The sequence below is a fragment of the Rhyacophila brunnea genome, unplaced genomic scaffold, assembly GCF_057557595.1.
Source record: "Rhyacophila brunnea isolate RB1 unplaced genomic scaffold, BYU_Rbru_1.0 scaffold_2, whole genome shotgun sequence".
NCBI lineage: Eukaryota > Metazoa > Arthropoda > Insecta > Trichoptera > Rhyacophilidae > Rhyacophila > Rhyacophila brunnea.
Genome location: NW_028232859.1, coordinates 40,624,897 through 40,644,240, shown reverse-complemented (window position 1 = coordinate 40,644,240; position 19,344 = coordinate 40,624,897). Strand labels below are relative to the sequence as shown.

The 19,344-nt window shown below is 31.8% G+C and overlaps 1 protein-coding gene across 1 annotated transcript in view; it reads left to right on the top strand.

The window, feature by feature from the left end:
* Positions 1–19,084, top strand: part of LOC147072324 (uncharacterized) — a 40,209-nt gene extending 21,125 nt beyond the window's left edge. The window contains exons 2-5 of the mRNA XM_085947218.1: positions 12,543–12,792; positions 13,558–15,624; positions 15,745–15,875; positions 16,907–19,084. Coding sequence (XP_085803344.1) covers positions 12,564–12,792; positions 13,558–15,624; positions 15,745–15,875; positions 16,907–17,131 — 2,652 coding nt within the window. The 5' untranslated portion in view covers positions 12,543–12,563 and the 3' untranslated portion in view covers positions 17,132–19,084. The remainder of the gene's footprint in view (positions 1–12,542; positions 12,793–13,557; positions 15,625–15,744; positions 15,876–16,906) is intronic.
* Positions 19,085–19,344: the final 260 nt, after the last annotated feature.

Genomic DNA, 19,344 nt, shown 5'->3' with positions numbered 1-19,344 from the left:
CCTGTTCGTTGTTACTTAATGTGAATTAACTCATTTGCTGCTGACTAGATAATGATTTTTTTAATTACAACCTTTAAAATGCACGTTAATTATATCGATCGGCCGCCTAGTCATTACGCGCCAGGTGCGTCTTCAGCGTCCAAAGTATTAAGTTTTATTTATGTTGTGTTTTGTTTAATTAGTAATTTTTTAATTATTATTTTATCCAACCATTTTGCGGAAATATGAGACATATTCTGAAAACTATTTATCTTCTTATCGTCAAATTTAGAGTTAAAGTTTAAAGGATAACCGTAATACCTCCTTTTATTCGACCTTTGGTATTATGAGCGCATCAAAGCTCTATTCGACATTAATTAAAAAAACATGTTAAACACATTTTTATTTGCTAGAAAAATCAATCTTTTTAAATTTAAAAAAAAAACGTTAAAACTATGAATTATTCAAAAATCTTTATGGTACACTCGAAAAATTTTATTAAAACTTTTAAATATAAAAATATCCATAGAATACGATATATAAATAATGTTTGAAACTCTCACGGCTATTTGTTATCGTATTAGATTTCGGCCACTCTCAAGAGAGGCCATTCTCATTTCTCGTGAGAATGGGGAGGAAAAACATACAGACAGTCGGGTGACAACACAAAGTCTAATATTTTGTATTAATTTTATAAATCGGTTTTTTAAAGAACGCATATTTTTTTATTCCAATTTTATTTTGGAATTAAAGATAAATTTTTTGGATGTTTTGAAACAAAAATTCGAAATGAAAATTATTAGTAAAATAAATATTAAATCACAGTTTTTTGTAAAAACATTACTCTCGCCCTTAAGAGGGTGGAATATATTATATTGCTCATTGTAAATATGTGAAAAATCCTTTCAATTTGATATACATATTTGAAATTAAACGTGAGAATTTTTACATTAGGTTCAGTAGGTAAGTTGTGTAAGTATCAACCTACTTCATAATTTCATTTTTAATTTACATTTTTTTTAATAATTATTAATTATACACGTCGATTGCTTTTCACACTTTGACTGTAAATTGGAATCATTAAAAATAGTCTTTCGTCAAAAAAGTTGAAGAAATTTCATGAAAATCCATTCTTTTCTACTGCCTTCGACCCACTCTACGATATCTACATATTAAACTTGTTTAGCTTAGAATTATTTGTCTACATACCGTATAATATTCGAACAGAGCTACTAACCAAATAATATACGAGAGTGGTTGAATCTTTTATCAGGTTAAGCAACATTCTTATTATTCAGAAGTAAGTACAGCGGTCTTTTCTCGCAAACCGAATTTTCACAACGCGCAATGCGATGTCGGGCGATACCACTTTTTGCATTGATGCTGAGAGCAACTGTTCACGTGGCTCCATTCTCGTCGTCAAGTAAAACGCCCCGTGTCGCGGAAAATCGGATAATCTCTAAAGGTCACTTCTTATTAACGAGATGTTCATTTAGCTTTTATATAAAAGGGTTGTGAAAGCAACAAGCATTGCGTAAAACAGCTTATTACATTTTAATTACTTCAATTATTTAGCTTCTGCTTGCTCACGCTTTTGCTGCCTATTGTATTTTAAACATTAATTAACAATTTTATATAATATAATCTTTCATTGCAAGCTTACGTATAAAATTCATTGGTGGTGTACTTTGTTTAAAATTATAATTTTATTAGTAGAAATTTCTAAATTAAGAGCATGTACATATTGTTGTTCAGAACATTTACATTTTACACGAAAATGGAAAAAAAAGACAAAGAGCCATAGAAATTATAACAATACGTCCAATTTGTAAATACATCCTCCGAGATGAGAAAACCGTGTAATACTCGTATATTATTATATAATATAATCTAGTCAGTTGCCATTTAGTTTAAAAGCGTGGGCTATCATAATATTACTCGTTGTATGAGTTGTTTCATTATTACATTATAGATTTATCTATAATATGTCTGAAACGCATAAGAGAAAATAAATTGTAGGAGAAAGCGAGACAGAGAGAAGACATTAAAATACGCAAGGTGAGAGAAAACTTCATACAAGAATAAACGCAATTCTAAATTTGAAATAATTACAAGATAAAAAGAACTTTTTAAATACAACGTTTTTAAATTTTCTGTTGAATCATATAAACTTGATTTGACTAGCTTAAGCGATCAAAAAAATTTGTACTTGATAGAAATACTGAATAATGAAATGTCATTTCAAATTGATTTCCATAGTAACGCACGTATACAGTATTTATTAATAATTTAGTTGCTAGGACCCCCTAGCAACCAATAATGGTATCGAAATAACATGAATACAAAACAGAATTAACTAAAAATGAATTCAATTCTACTTAAAGATGGCTAAAAGTATGTAAAAAATTCATTGGCATCGTGTTCTGATATATTCTAAAAGTTTCAAATGTCTAGCTAGTCGGGAAGTTAGGAAAGAAAACAAATGATTGGATATTCTCATAATAATATTTTGACAGATACTTACAATGTAGTGGTAGCATATCGATTATATAGAAAATATTAAACTACATTACAATTATTAATTTGTGACAGATTAACAGAAAGGTGTAAAGAAGTATGGTGTCGGATTTTTAAAAATGTATATCTCTGAAAATGTCAATTTCTATAAAAATATGCTCGATTAACATTGTTAACTCGATTAACAAGTGGTTCACAGTAATGGTTGCTGTTGCAGAACTAAACCAATTCAAAAAAATGTTAATCGGTAGCACTGTCACCTGGTTCTTTCATATATATTTTGTATACTATTACTACGCACGTTTGGACATAGTAAAATCGGTTAGCAATCTGAGTAGGATTTGACATTACATTCTATAGAATCGGTATGAGCACGTGGCAGCGTTCGCATCGAATACTACTGCGATGTACTGATTTCCGATAAATAAGGTTTGGAGTTGTAGTATATTCGCACAAACGCTACAATAATGTAGGCGCGAAAACTGCTTATGCCATGCTTTCTGATAAGTAAAGTTTGGTAATAGGTAATCCCGGTAGTAAATTTTCAATATCCATTAGTTAATTGAGAAATGTCGAGAAACCATCCTGAGCATCCTACTCCCAAAGGCCCTCATAACTGTGGAATGTAGGAAAGACTCAGAGAATAGCAGAGAACAGACGATTTGTAAGACGAAATTAAGTTAATACTCTCAATGACTATGATCTTTTTATTATAAATAAATAATGCAATTATTACTAGTTGTAATTAGAGGTTGCGACCATGAAATCTCGTCTAGAGAATTCTCGAGAAATAACCAAAAAAGCTGAATCTCTAATCTCGAGAAATTAATTTTCGGAAATTTTGAGAATTCTCATTTCAAGAGAAATCATCAATAAGTTTCTCGAAAATTCTAGAAATTGTTCATTGGCAAAAATAACAAAGAGAAATTGAAAACCGGAATTTTAAAAAATCGCTGAAAAAGCTCTCGATTTCTGAACTACATATCTTAATTTCCCGATAATATTTTTTGGCCACAAGAAGTTAAAAAATCTCGAGAAATCGATAAACCAATCTCGCTATTCACCAATTAAACTACGGGCGTCCTATCCAACTACGATGAAATTAACTGAGTCGCTTAGAATCATAACTCACATATTCCAAAAATCAAGTTTTGAGATAATCGCTAAAAACCAACAGAGCACTATTTTTTGTAATTAGAAGAACAGTATTGAACTCCCTAGAATATTAATGAGTGAGAGAGTCGAATAACTTTTTGTTTTTAAAATATATATACCTAATACTTCTAACGTTGCAGACATACAGCATACTATGAGAAATAGAGCTCCCCGATTGGTTAGGAAGGCGTTGGTGACAAAACTCTATTCTTTGAAATATACGACATATTACACCAACAATGAACTTTGTCAACGATTTTCGCATGGTTTAAATTGACTTTTAATACTCAACTATTTTTCGGTATATAGATTAATTCATTTAAAATCACTTGGCATATTTTACTAAAAAACGACAAAATTGCAATATGTGAGTTATGATTCTAAGCGACTCAACTATTAGTTTTTACATGAAAAGCTTATCAAATTGCATTATTTTTTGGCTATTGGTTTTATTTTTCTTGGTACGTAGATACATCTGTTTATTGACGTATCCCTACGACTCACCTACCTGTTTTTACTTCAAAAAATTAATTTTCTTTAGCACACCAGATTTTTATCACATAATAACATATTTATTTGTCAATATTTTAATGACATTATAATGTACTTATTATTATAATTACTGAAGATTAATATTTTATAATATACTATTTGTACTCGTTTTATAAAAATCTGATATGACCTCACATACTTTAATAAATATGGGACAAGTAAACTAATTTTTATGCGCGTCGTAGATATGCCAGACAGCTCGGCACTATTTGCTCCAATTCTGTAAATACCTTCTCGCCTCTCATGTCGTAGCTCGTAGCCCGTAGGCGTATTGGGTCGTAGAGGCGTCGTCGTTTCGATTCAGCGCTACGCCTGGAATTTAATATCTGCATTCCGAAGCATCGGTTTAATAAAATTGATCTATGAATCGAAATTTCCGTATCCGTAATACAAAAATTTATCCCGACATTATATCGTGCATACGACGAAAGTCTATTAATGCATTATATTAGTAAATAAGGCTATTTGTATTAACAAATAAGTAGTCAGGTACATTATGATTAAATTAGAATAATTAACTAAGGACATATTCAACGTTCCCTCTCATTTTTCTATTGTGTGTGCGAATCATCAACGCATCTGAGTGGCAAGAGTGGCGTAACTAAGGTTGGTGTCACCCGTCACCCGGTACGGTAAATTTACACCCCCCCCCCCCCCCTCCTACAAACACACATACAGTTTTTCATCGTTTCGTGCATTCGAGCAGGAAACATCAATGAAATATACCTATTATGCAATTCGGAAGAGCAAAAACATTAACAAAGTGACTGAAACTGCGTCTAAATCTCTTGTCTTTCTAAGTTGTAAATATTAATTAAAATTAAACAGAATACTTATTCCATACAGTTTAATATTAATCAAAATTTATTACATCCGCTTCAATGGAAGATTGTCGACTGATATAAAATATACAATAGTACCTCTATTTATACCAATAAATTTTGAAGACAATTATTTATTGAAGATATAGACAATACGAATTTCAATTACGTTTAACTTCCGTCAATAATTAAAATTGAATAGAGACATTCTCATACAATATTCTTCTAATACTTAGAAAGTGACGATGAGAGAAAGACAGAGACTAAACACATTTGAAATGTGATGCTGAAAGTGATTTTTAGGGTTTTCTAGATGGCCAATTAAGCAAATGATTCCATAATCAGCCAACTTCAAATTCTAGAGATACTCTTCTCGGTTTACCTGCCCTAGTCCGTCCAATTTTCAGATCATATAGTTCGCAGAGCGAATTACAACCTGAAAAAACTTAGGTTGAAAGTCGGAGAGGACGAAGAAAACCCCCTCCAAGTGAACGAGCCAAATCAAGAATGTCACAAGTGTTCTTCTGACGTAGACCCTACATGTCGCAGTATATCCAGTTGCAGTAATGGTATATTCAACCATTAGAGAAGGGTGTCAGACGACCAAATCATCTAGGTCATGATCCTCAGTATTTTAAAAACCTTAATAATTATTATATTCACTTGGGCAACACAGCCAATGGCTCTTTCGCATAGTCATACACGAGGGTTGTTTCTTTGCTCGTTGCATCATTATTTACTTATTATTATGATTTATAACGTTATGGCATATTTAGTCAATTCAAATTGAAGAAAAATGCAATCCCATATCATATTAATTATTTGTCACACAAAAAACATTTAAACAAAGAAAACAAGGCTTCGAACCGGAACTGAACCGAAAACCATTATTTTTATCGGAAAAAAAACCGTAACCGAACCGGGAAAAAAATCGGTTTTTTCGGTTCGATGCATGTTCAAACACGCGCGTTAACACAATCTTACTCCCGACTTCAGTTGTTCAGTTGTCGTAGCTAGTTCATATTTGTGTCAAATTCAAGACACAAAGAAATCATTCACGATCGTGTGATGTATCTTGAAATAATTCTCATAAGTTATAATATTATATTATTTTTATAATATATGGCTACGGCTGTGCGGTGTAGCATAACCATTGGTTTTGGAGCATGGCGCCGGGGTTTCATACAAGTACTATACAATATTCTAAATTATGGTGGAAAATATATGTTTAATACAAATAAAAACATTTTAAAAAAAAATAAACACTCGGAACTAAACCGAAAACCGGGAAACCCGTTATTTTTTTCGGAACGAAAACCGGAACCAAACCGATATAGGTAATGTCATTTCCCTCCATTTTCGAAAGTGAGAAGCACACTGTCACTTTTATTTTTGTATGGTTTTTCATCTGGATTCGGGATGTGGAGGTGGACAATTAACACACCGGAATTGTGATGGAAGCGGCGAGGTTTATATTATATAATAGTTAGATACATTTTTAATAATTTATTTTACGGAGGACGAAATGTGCGTGTTTATTGTTTGGCTGTTTGCAGCGTATTACCCGCCATCTTGTGTTTCGCTTTCAACGAGAGCGTTGTCGAAAAACGGCGACGTTGCAAATATTTTTCAACGGTCGTAATCTACGGCATTGCCGGCCCTATTATATTTATTTTCGTAATCAGCCCTTACTATTCGTTGGATTTGATACCGACTCGGGCTTCTCCAGATACACAGAGACATCCCCAAATAGGGACCATTCGAGGGTGTAACAGTAACTATATTTTTTTACTTGGACCGGAACGAAAAACGAAAAGAAAAAAAATAGCGGTTCGAAGCCCTGAAAGAAAATTCTCCATCTACGATAACGTATTAGGGTATTGATGATGTGTTATCAGTGTTTCTCTTAGGTTTCTTAGATATCTTTAAGTTTAAACACTATCTATTTTACGATTTTTAGTCCCCATTTAAGATTTTATTTTTTTACAATTATTGTTTTTATTTAATATTGTACCTAAGTATTAAGACAATAAAAGTATATTTTTTATAACCATTCTGTCATTGGTTGAATTTCCAATAAATGATATTGCTTCTCCGCAAATACGACTCTGTATTGCCACATCTTGTCCAGTAAATTTAATGGGTTAATAAATTGTTGTATAAAGTTTAATCAACACGTCCGCAAGAATGATATATTTTAGATTAACTAAATCAATATATATATATATTGTTTATCTAAGAAACCATTTATATTTCATCAAGATTTTGGAATCTATTACGTATATTGAATTACACTACAGAGCTCGTTAATTCAATATTGGTTTAATACAACAGAATCTATTTTCGTACAGCACTTTTAAGGTTCCTAAAAATTATTCTCAATAAAATACCGATAGAAGGTAAATAAACAACACATAAAAACTAAATCACCATGTTTGGTCGTAAGTGGAGTATATTATGGAACTCCACAGAGTAGGTACACGTTGATCGACAATTTCTTCTTACGAGAAATCGATGATAGCCACTTGCTCAACCTATTATGTGTATACTGTGGGCCCAAAAACACACATTTAAATAATAACATGTGAATCTACCAGACCCGTAATTCGGTCCCGCGGATGACCGTCCGGCAATAACATTTTACCAGGGAACTCAGAAATAATGGGAACTGAAATACCTAATGGGTAAGGAGAAGCAGGCAACCGATCTCGATTGAGGAAGAATACGGGATATATTTAAAGACGTGTCAAGAATACGTTATACGTCAAATACTGACAACTGCTCACGATTTAAGCATTGACGCTCATTTAATAGTGGTGTATCACACACGATTGCACGTGTATAATGCGTGGTTCATTTTCGTAGGACACTCACACATTCAAAACCCTCCGTAAAAATGTACTGTATTGGTATATAACCTATCGGAATTATATTTATTATCCGTTCTGTGCATATTACCTAGCTAGTTTTATCGCATTCAGTTAATTTGCATAAATAGATTAATGCATGCGTGTTCATATCTTATTTTTCAGTTTTTTGTAACTGGTATGAATGTATCCTTGCAAAATTTAGCCTGTACGATAAGCCATCACCGAGCATACAGTTGTGCTGATTTATTACATTTTAAAACATTTGAATATCAAAAATACGCATCGATGTATTTAAGATTTTTGAACATTCTAGGGAACAAAAATTCAAGGAAAACTTAGTTATTTAAAAATATATATTATCAGTTTTTATTAAACAACTTTTAACCATACTTACTTACTTACTTTTAAATATATTTTATTTAATAATATTAGGCACCTATTTGTTATTAGCCATATCTACAAAAAATTTAGATAATATTATTCATCCCTCACTTACGGTATTTGAAATTTTTAGTGTCTGTTTTATGAGGGTTGGGTTCAATTATATTACTTCCGTTTCATATTTCAGCATATTCATCCCTCCCATATAAATGTCGTCCTTTACGCTTGAAATGATCTCCAAAGGACGGTGAATTATTATTCATCACACGCCAAAGCCCCAGAATTAAGACGTATAGAAATGAAATAAATTAAATTCGTCACAGTTATAATATGTCACGTGGAATATTAGAATACTAAAAGCTTTTTCAATTAAAGATATTAAGTTACTTGTGGCAATCTGAGACTAATTCGTTAATCTTTTAAATAGGTTAGCCAACTTAAAATGCTACCCTCATCAGTCATCACTGTCATCAGTCATCACGTCATCAGTTATTAAAGTCCTTACAACATTAGATTTCAGATATCTAAATCCGTCGTGATATCCTCGTCTTTTAACGTGTGTAACATTGTATATACGTATCTTTGACGTAAAACATTAATTAATCAATCAATCACGTAGTTTAACTATGAATTTATGACACTGTTCGTTTATTACTTGTTTTTTTCTTAATCGATGTCATTATCAAAGGCAAAACACAGCTGAAGAACAAATTTAATCATACATATAAACTCTAACTAAATTAAAATGAAACCGACACTTGTAAAATGTTAGTGGTGGTTTCGTGGTTCTGCATTTATTTCTATTGGCTATTACGCGAGAGAAATGTCAAAAAGGGGCAGCATGTATATTCCAGCTATATTTCAGCATATTACGGATCGAGTATAGTCTTAAATTGTATGTAATTTTATCTTTTTTGATATTCATTTATTTATTCTCGGCTATGTTAAACGGACAAATAAAATAAATATATTTAAAATTTTCACCACGGAAGCTTAGAAGAGAAACAAATTCTTAGGGCCAATCATATCTCCCTAAACTATTTTTAAAATTAACCGCCGCTAAGCAGCGCGTGACCTATCTGCCCCACAGAACGTACTTCATCTCATTTACAGCAAGATTAAAGGTCTTATGAACCTCTCTTCACGCTAATCCATCATTCGGAGGGCTTGAAATGGACCGGAGCGCCATTTCGGTTCATGAAATCCACAAAATTGTCTTTGTCTCGTGGAAAAAATAATAATTGAATGTTTAAAATAGTTATAGTAACAAAAAAAATCAAACACACTTATTTTTATAAAAGGTACATAAAATTCCTATGTTCTGCGCTCCGGTTCATAAAATTTACTATTTCGAGCGCTGATCATTCCTTAATGTTGTACCTAATCACTACCTATATTGGACGTATTCAATAACTATGGTGATTTCAATAGTTATATTGAAGCTCAAAACAATAACAATCAATATATTATTGGTTATACTAGGTTTGAGTTTCAATCTTTCATCTTTTTCTCTCTCTAAATCGATCGCTGGACTCAATTATTATTCTTCGTCTTCATTTCTTTCTGTCCCAGCCGCTGATTGTAAATCAAGAATTCCCAAAAGTTCTCTCGCGTCCACCGAAGTGTCAAACATTGTTTGTGAGACAATAAATTATTATAGTGAATATTAATAATCTTGCAATTAATCTCTCCATGTATACAATATTCCAGGGTAGTTAATAATTGTCCGGATACGGTATATTTAACATGCTGTGAACATGTTCCGGTAACCCAAACCGTAGCATTTTTTTGTTGTTTTGAAATCAAGGTCTATTACACGTACCTACCGTAAAAATTTTCACTATACTTTTCTGAATGATCATCTTGGGTCCGTATATATATACCTACTCTAAATCAAGGATCTTAAACCCATGGGTTGCGATCCGAAGGGTTACGAAGCGATTTCTAGAGTGTACCCAACGTACTCTTAAATTCTGATAAAAAGTAAAATTTTCATTGCAAAAAGTTGCAAATTTATGATAAGTGAGTAATACCTACATATTTTTTTTAAATTATTGAGAATTATGAAAAACACTGTAGGAAATTGTGAACTACTGTATTATTTGGTCTAAACTAAACTGGTTTGACGACACCTATTACTTAGAAAATCTTTCTTGTTTGCTTCCTTGTGCATTACTTCTTTTGTGATCTTTCCACGTAATACCCACCCACTGGATCTTCATACCGATTATCTTCAATGAAAATTCGATTATGGTTGCCTTCCTATCCTATAAATTGTATCTTCTCGTTTTCTGGCTCAAGACAGCTGTCAATAATGTCTCAATATTGTAAAATTTCTAATACAATTGACAAGCCACATGAAAATAATGAAATCAATACCAAGACTTCATTCTCTTTCTTATAGTGGTTATATTGATATGTTCAATACCTCCGTTGAGGCATTCAAGCATTGTATTCAATGATTTCTTTCTGATGTCTACCTACACAAATGTCTGATTTTTATTATATCCAATGCCAACGTTTATAATAGGTATATTGAATATGTATCTAATGGTAGTATGTATAAATGCCCGTATTCCTAAAAATTGTAGGTAACAAAAAAAAATATGTAAGCGAAACTCCATTTCCGCAACTGTGTGGCAGAAAATATTTAAAACTATATTTATTCAACTTGTTGATAGTAACTTGGAGCTATAACGACTAAGTACATTAAATTGAATTTATTATGACGGGTGGGTATTAAAATCCACTAGAATCCAATTCCATGCATGGTGTGCTATTTTTGTCCGAAATAATTAAAAACTACGTATGCGTGTTTACACGATATTATAATCATTAAACACCATCTCTGATGGGGTGAGGTTATGTGACACTTTCTTATAAGCTTTTATTTCACACACATTTATATCGAGTTTACACTGTACCTTCTTCATAATAAATAGTAAATAGAATAATATAAAGAGGATTTTAATCGTCATTACGTCTTGCGATATATTTTTAATCAAATATATTATTGCCGAATATACGATATAAAAATCAATAGTCACTGCATGACAAGAAAATGTTGGCTCATCAATATTATTTTGTTTATCAATAATATTAATTATACTGTTTATTTTAAAAAAAAATATTGCTCAGTAATTTTTCTGAAATCGCTGTTACAAAACAATGACTTGCGTATTACTTAGTAATATTATGTATATTACCTTTGAACTTCAAAAAAATGTGTATATTTCCAAATTTTGTAAAATGTACCTATGCAATATATTTTTTAATATAATTTTGTTTCGTTATAATAATATATTAGCCATAGGAAAAACGTTTTCTCATTGTAGTAGAAAATAATAAATATATAAATAATTTATTACTTGTTATCCGTTACTAAAGTTATTACCTAAGAACGGTTATTTTTAATTTAGGGTTATATTGAATGTTTATTATATACTCGTTAGTAGGTAGTAAATAAAAAAAATTAATTATCAACTAATGTAAGTATATCAATAAAAACAGTTAATTATTATTTTCGCTCCTCATAATGAACGCATACGAACCACATAACGCGATCGAGCTCCAATATTGGAGCGATACCTAAATAATATTTGATATAAATATAATAGATTTCAAGTTATACACATTTATATTTTTATAAAAATCAACGATTAAAATAAATATAAAAAATATTAAAACTATGAATTGTTAAAAAATCTCTTCATGACATAGAAAACTTAATAAACTAAATTTTAATAATAAGTATGGCCATAAACTAATAATGTGTAAAAAGTAAGATAGGATCATTTAACAAATTCACACTTTAAAAACATTTTTTAAATAATTTTCTTTTGAATGTTTTGAGATCCTATTTAATACGTATTAATTAATACAGGTTAAATTGTAAATTATCAAAAAATGGCTTCATATTTTCCTGCTAGGTGCCTCTGGTAGGTAGAGGATTCGCCTTAAGACATATTATTTATCATCGATCTTCACATATTATGATCGAATCAGCGAATCCACATCTGGGTTGTTTTCACCTCAGAGTATCAATATGTATGCGTTTTTCTGGTTGGTTGGTATCAACATCGTCTTGCGGCTCGTTAATACACTACTACACAGAATGAAGGTTGAATTTAGAGTATTACATCTATATACTTTTGAATCGCTTCACATATTATCTTACATAGCTTACAAGTCTCCTAAACTCCTAATTATAATTACTTATGAAAGACTGTAAAACAAAATCATCACTCTCTCTCTCTTTTCATTTCAGATTTCGGTGTAATTTCGCACAATGTGGCGACTCGATAAAAATGTCTGCCTAAAGCTGATGCTGTTGGGATTGGTAGTGTTGCCAGTTTTGGGAGGCGGAGGTACCGGAAGCCGGGGATCGTTACAAGGAGCACTGCGAGCACTGGAACGACGCCGACGGGCCCCTTCTGGACCCTACCCACTAGCAAACTTTCAAATTCCTGAGAGAGCCTTAGAATACATATCTGATAATCACCAGGGCTATCAATCAGGTAATAACACTAATACAGCCATTTTTTGGTACATACGATATCCACGGTGATAGAACCCTTTTAAATAATTATTTTATTGGTATTTGCACTAACTAGACCGATCATTTGCATAAAAAAATATAAATAATAGTAAAATATATTTATTAAATTTCATTGTAGTTTACAATTGACCGGTAAATTTTGAGAAATTGCATCATGTTCTATATATTCTAAATTATTTTATGATAATTTAATATATTAAGTGTTCTAATTCCGAAGAGGCATTTTCCCATATATTCCTAATTTCAAACTATGGTGTTTACAGTATGAAATACTTTTTTCAACCGATTTGTTTGTTGTTGATTAGATACTTATTGACTTAATCTCCATTCATTTCCACAATTTTTTGACCATATCCGATCTTAATAAGATCATTTATGGGTCTTAACAGAGTTGGGGTTATAAACATATATCGTTTTGTTTTTACATGAAATGGTTGTTAGCCACTTGCTCAATCTATTTACATTATATTATATTAGGTCCATACTCTGAATCAAATACTAATTGAAAAACAAGATGTGTATTTGCCAGACCCAGGATTCGAACCTGGAACCTACGACATCATTAGCCGACAAGTAAGCCGCTCGGCCATTGTGGGGTTCTTACTTTACGTACTTACCTATATTGCTCTTCTTATATACAAAAATTTAAATCAGCTTTATGTAAATTTTATTTATTTGTTTTTATGATAAGTTGTTTAATGCAACATATCTTCACTATTTTCAGATGGTCCACCAATACTTATGGACGAAAGTGACCATAGACGGCCATCAGAAAAGGGTATTTTGGTAGAGTATCTGAATAAAGACGATGATTTTTCGCCCGATGATCTTGAACTCAATTACAAAGGAACACCTTTTCGGAATCGGAATGCGGAAATAAATGGCCACCGCAATCATATCAATGAGAAGAAAAGGTCATCGTCTTTCCGTGAACGTCAAGTCAAACGCAGTTATCAGTCAGACCGACTGAAGGAACTATTCATGAAAGAACTTTCAGAACAAGACGAAGAATCCGATGAGCAGCAGAGAAGAAATCAACTGCGATACAAGTCAGACACTGAGAATGCTGAACTACTTAAAGAACTGTGGGGAAAATACAAAAATGAATTTCCGGAAGATCTACCAAGAGGATATAAAGAAAGAAATATTCGCAAACGACAGATTCCCGGTGACTATACTCCAACGGGCTGGGGACCGATAGCATTTAAACGAAAGCGAAGCTCTAACCAACGAATCGATGACGGTGATACACCTAATGACTTTCTTTATTCGCTCAAGTTTGTTTCACAAAGTGATCCATCGGTCGTGGAAAATCTTAAAGATGAAAAAATCAGTGACGAAGAAGACGACTTAGATGTTTCTAAAATTGTCTACAACAGATATCAAGACCAGCGGTATCCAGCATTTGAGGTACCACCGCAGAAGTCAGCTGATCTTCGTGATGAGTATATGCTGGCACTTCAGCCATTAAATAATCCACATGAACCAGTTGAAGATTTACCCGAAGAAGAAGATTATATTTATGATAACTCAAAGGAGAAAAGATTCCCAGTATCTAAACGAAGTAGCCCTTATTCACCATCATCATCGATGTATCACCAAACTATGGTTAAACGAAATTTAAAAAGTGACAAGAAGAAACTGTTTCGCAGTTCCGGTACGGATCCTAGAGTTATTAAAGAGCTCAGTAACATATTCGGTGGTAAAGATACAGAGATCCAAGCCGATAGCATAATTCAAAAACCGGTTAAACGCAGTAGTGTTGCTGACGATGATTCACATGAATCAAAATCTCCAGCTGCAACAGCACACTCTAATGATAGCAATGAAACCCATTCTGATCAAAATGAAGAAACTCGTCAGCATGTTACGGAATCAGATCATCACCATGACAGCGATCATCCACATTCCCGTCATGAACATGATAGTAAACCGCCTCTTCTCAGTAGCTCAAATGGTCATGACCACTCTCACGAGAATGAAGAGAACAAAGAGGTTAGCTTTGATGATACTGAAGAAACTCATATAAAAATGGAGCATCCCATTATTCTAAAAAAGAAATCAATTGACTGGTCCAATTACTTTGGCATTGATAAAAGAAAGAAGAAGTCTCTAAACAGCCATGGAGACATTAAGTCTTTGAAAGAGTCTTATTTGAACAAAGCAAAAAAGTACATGAATTCGTATTCGTTAAAAAACTTCCGTCTACATGACCGTCCGGATTCTTTAAGTCAACAGCCAAACTTTTTAAGTGAATTAGAAAACAATGGTGCGGAGAAGCGTAATCCTAAGCAAATAGATCAAATTAAGTTAGATAATATGGATAACAAACTCAAAAATATGGAAAGTGTTATTGTAGACGAAGCGCTCCGCTATTCTGGGACAAACGATGGGTTAGATACAAAGGAAGAGCAAGAGATAAAAGAAAAGATTCTTTCCCGTCTTGCGGCCGCGTATAGCTTAGAGAAAATGCGAAAAGCTATCAAAGAATTCAAGGCGAGCTTGCAAGCCCAACGATTTGCCATGAAAGATCAACTCCCAATTGATTATGAAGAAGATAAAGAAAAACGGATGTCAGCAACCAAACACAATCAAAATAAAATGCAGTCTGGATCAAATGCACAAGAAGATTTGAAACACGTACTAGAAAGCAATGGCGTCGATCAAATTAGTGATCAAGATTTCGAAAATGAGCAGGGAGCAGGTCACTTTTTAAATGGACCGGTTGAAAGTATGTCCGAAGGCTATATGGGAGGAAGTGGTATGAAGAATAAACCAGACCACATTCAAGGTAAGCAGTGCTCTTTATACATCACAAAAAGTATATTTTATCGTAACTTCAGTTGAAAGTATACCCACTATATACATACTATATAAAAATTTATAATATTTTCCTTTCTTTAATTCCTAGGATCTGAAGGGGGTGCTTGTCCTGTCCTCGACCGCATAGTCAGAAGGTGTCATAGCATAGACATATTAGCAGGAGACCATGGGCAACTATTCCTTCCTCTTTGCAGTCTTCACCAGATATGTTACCTATGTGTGAGTAGGAATATAACAAATTTTAAATATTACATTACAAACTTTTAAATAAGTAGAATATTTATATAAAATCTTAAAAGAAAATATTTTTTTGATATAATATCAGCGCTCAAGATGGAAAATTTACGAACAAGAGCGCCCGACAATTTTTCAAAAAATATTGACACATTTAATCAATTGTATACCTATTTTATATTTTATAAAAATAAGTATGTTAGATTCTTTGTTATGTGACACACCTGACTTAGACGGTCAAATTAATTGTTCCACGAGATGGGGCGATAGTCTCGGTGATTTCATGGACCGTAACTGCGCTCCGGTCATTTCGAGCGCTCATAATATAAACAGGGTTTATTATTTGGTTTTCTCTACATTTAAAAAATGCTTTATGACACGTCTTCCTGTCACATTGCGGGTTTTATGAAGTATAAGCACCTACCGAAAATTACGTTCGAGTTATGTGATGCTATAATATTATTGTCAATACTGTATGGTGGAAAAGGAGCGATACACTGTGGGAAAGGGAAAATTGGTAAAATTCCGTGTTGATATTTTTTAGTGAAGTGGGTGGAAATTTTAAATGAGAAATTTGTGATTTTATAAATTATCATGATTTACCACCAAGTAAGTGCGTGGTTTAAGCGTTCGACTATAACGCCGTGGGTCCCAGGTTCGAATCCTGGGTCTGGCAAGTACACATATTGTTTTTCCATTTGTGTGTGTCAGGGTATGGACCTAATAGGTTGAGCAAGTGGCTGACATCCATTTCTCGTAAAAAACAAAATCTGTTAATACAAACCTCTACTCTGTGGAGGCCCATATGATCCTATTAGGATCGGACATAGTCGAAAGAAGAAAAAGTACCTAAACGCTGAATCCGGCGGCATCGCAAAAGATGGGATCAATAATAATGATATTGATGAATTAAACTTAAATTTTCTCTTGTTCGGTTATTGTAATAGAATCACGGTATTTTTTCATTTATGATCGAAAACTTTTATCCATACCATCGTTTGCGTTTGTCTTTTCAGGGTCCCTCGTCTCCAACAGGATGTGACCTTATTTTCCTCTCCGAAGCCGACTCAATGTGCGGAGGACGTGAAGCATGCCAGGAAGCAGCCCGAGCCGCTGTGATGTCCTTGCGAGACCTTCACGACACCATGACTGATGACATGGAGGGAGAATGCGGCCAGGGCAACTGTCTTTCACAAGCCATTGAAACAAACACAGGATGGCAGCAGGCATTAAATCGATAGATTAGAATGTCAAGCTTCTACCCTAAATACAAAAAAAGGCAATGAACGCGAATTCTTAAACATGTTATTCTATTGTTGTTATTTTTCAATAAACTTGTCCAGCATTAAGAGAAAAGTATTCTTATTTGACAAATAAATCATGTACCTATAATTTATTTAATATTATTGGTTCTTATAAATTCTTGCTGTAAAATCATGATTATATTTTCTACCAAATAAAACTTATATATTATCTATATATATATATGTTATTTAACACAGTTCTAGTATGTGTAATTCTTGCCATAGAATCAGTAAAAATATATATTATGTATTTTACTACTATTAATACTCACTTTTAGTCATTTATGAAATGAGTATAGGTATCATGTACCTATTTATTTTAATATATATCCACGTCTTGAATATCAACTTGGTTTTAATATCTTTCCCTAGTATATGTATTTGTATTTACATTCTCCATAATTTTTGGTAAATTAAAATACATTTTTTTACAGTGGATATATACATAATTGCAAGTGGAACATATTCAGTACAATATAGGTAGTTAGGTACATCTATCATCTCAATTCAATAGATAATCTACATTATTAATTATCTCGTTAATTAAAACCTCTATCCCACGTTTACACTGTGATTGAAGTAGTAAAGTGGTAAAGTATAATGTTTTTATTGTCTATTAATAAATTATATTTATTTCATAAATATGTGTAAGTGTTTCTTTCTAAGTTATGGGTAACTCACCTACTATTCTAATGCTTTTGGTTAATGAAGCCAAATATAGTATATTATGTATTATTTCTAACCTAATTTATAAAACAAGATAATTATGTAGCATCTTCAAATGATTCTGTAGACATGAAATTATCTATGGACTCTGTTGTTGCATATTCATAGAATATTAAATTAACATATAATATTGTTTCCAATTATCGTCTATGTATTATAATTTTTACGGTGACTTACTATTACTAGTCATAAAAACTTAGTCAATAATGAAATAAATGTTATGCACTTGATATAAATCAAATATTTAAAAAAACATAAGTCTATGGCATATTCACAATACGTGATTCGCCGTCTACTTTAATTATTTGTTCCATTTTAATGTCTTAATGTAAGGTGATGATAATAAATTAGTCTATATTATATTGTTAAAATTTTGACTGTTGCATATTACTACTTTTTTTAAATTTTCTAATAAAATGAAAATATTATATATATATATATCATATATTTTATTTATTTTACATAAAATATTCTAGAATGAGAGAGAACATTAATTATTCATTGCAACTTTTCGAATGAATGTATTTTTTCTTGTCAAAACAAGATATTTGAAATTTTATATATATATATATTATATACTACATATAAACCTATTTTACTAAAAATTTAAATATAAATATTACAATGTATCGTTTATTATATAACATTATAATAATATATAGAGATGAATGTACGTTATGAATGTCTTAAAACATCACATTATATTATTATTATTTAAATACGGGGCGTGATACATAGCTAAATGAAATGTCAAAATATGTACGTAATTTTCAATTTATTATGATAAATTGTTTTATTAGGTACCCTTTCTTCAAATGCCATTATTTACGTGTTAAACTAAGTATCTACTTCAAGAAATCTGAGATGATGTTATACCAACTACGGCACCAGTCTATCTGTGCTATTGCAAAAAATATTTTCGGCGAATGATTTCAGTTCTCATATTCACAACTTACCTATATTATAAAACATCGAATATTTCAATATTTACCTTTCAATATTACTTACCAAGAATGCAAAATGTCAAAATGCTTATTTTGTATGATTTTGTTTTCTATTTTATTTCAATAATATAAACACAAACATAAAAATGTAATATTTAAAACGTTTCAATGATTGTTGTAGTTAGGTATTGTAATTAAAAAATGTGGAATAAAATATATTTATGACACAAAAAAAAAACTGTCATTTATTACTAATATTAATTTTGTAAGTCGATAAAACTTGTTTTCAACAATAAACAAACTATTACAAAGCAATTACACAGCTCCATCAACATTTTTTTTGGGAATTAAAAAAAAATCTGATGACTATTAACAGATGCGCACATATCAGTAATTTTAACAGGAACCTGACAATGTCCGAGCAGCCTAAAGTTACATTATTGTTATCTTACCTGTAGGTACTAGTTAAACTTGAGTACG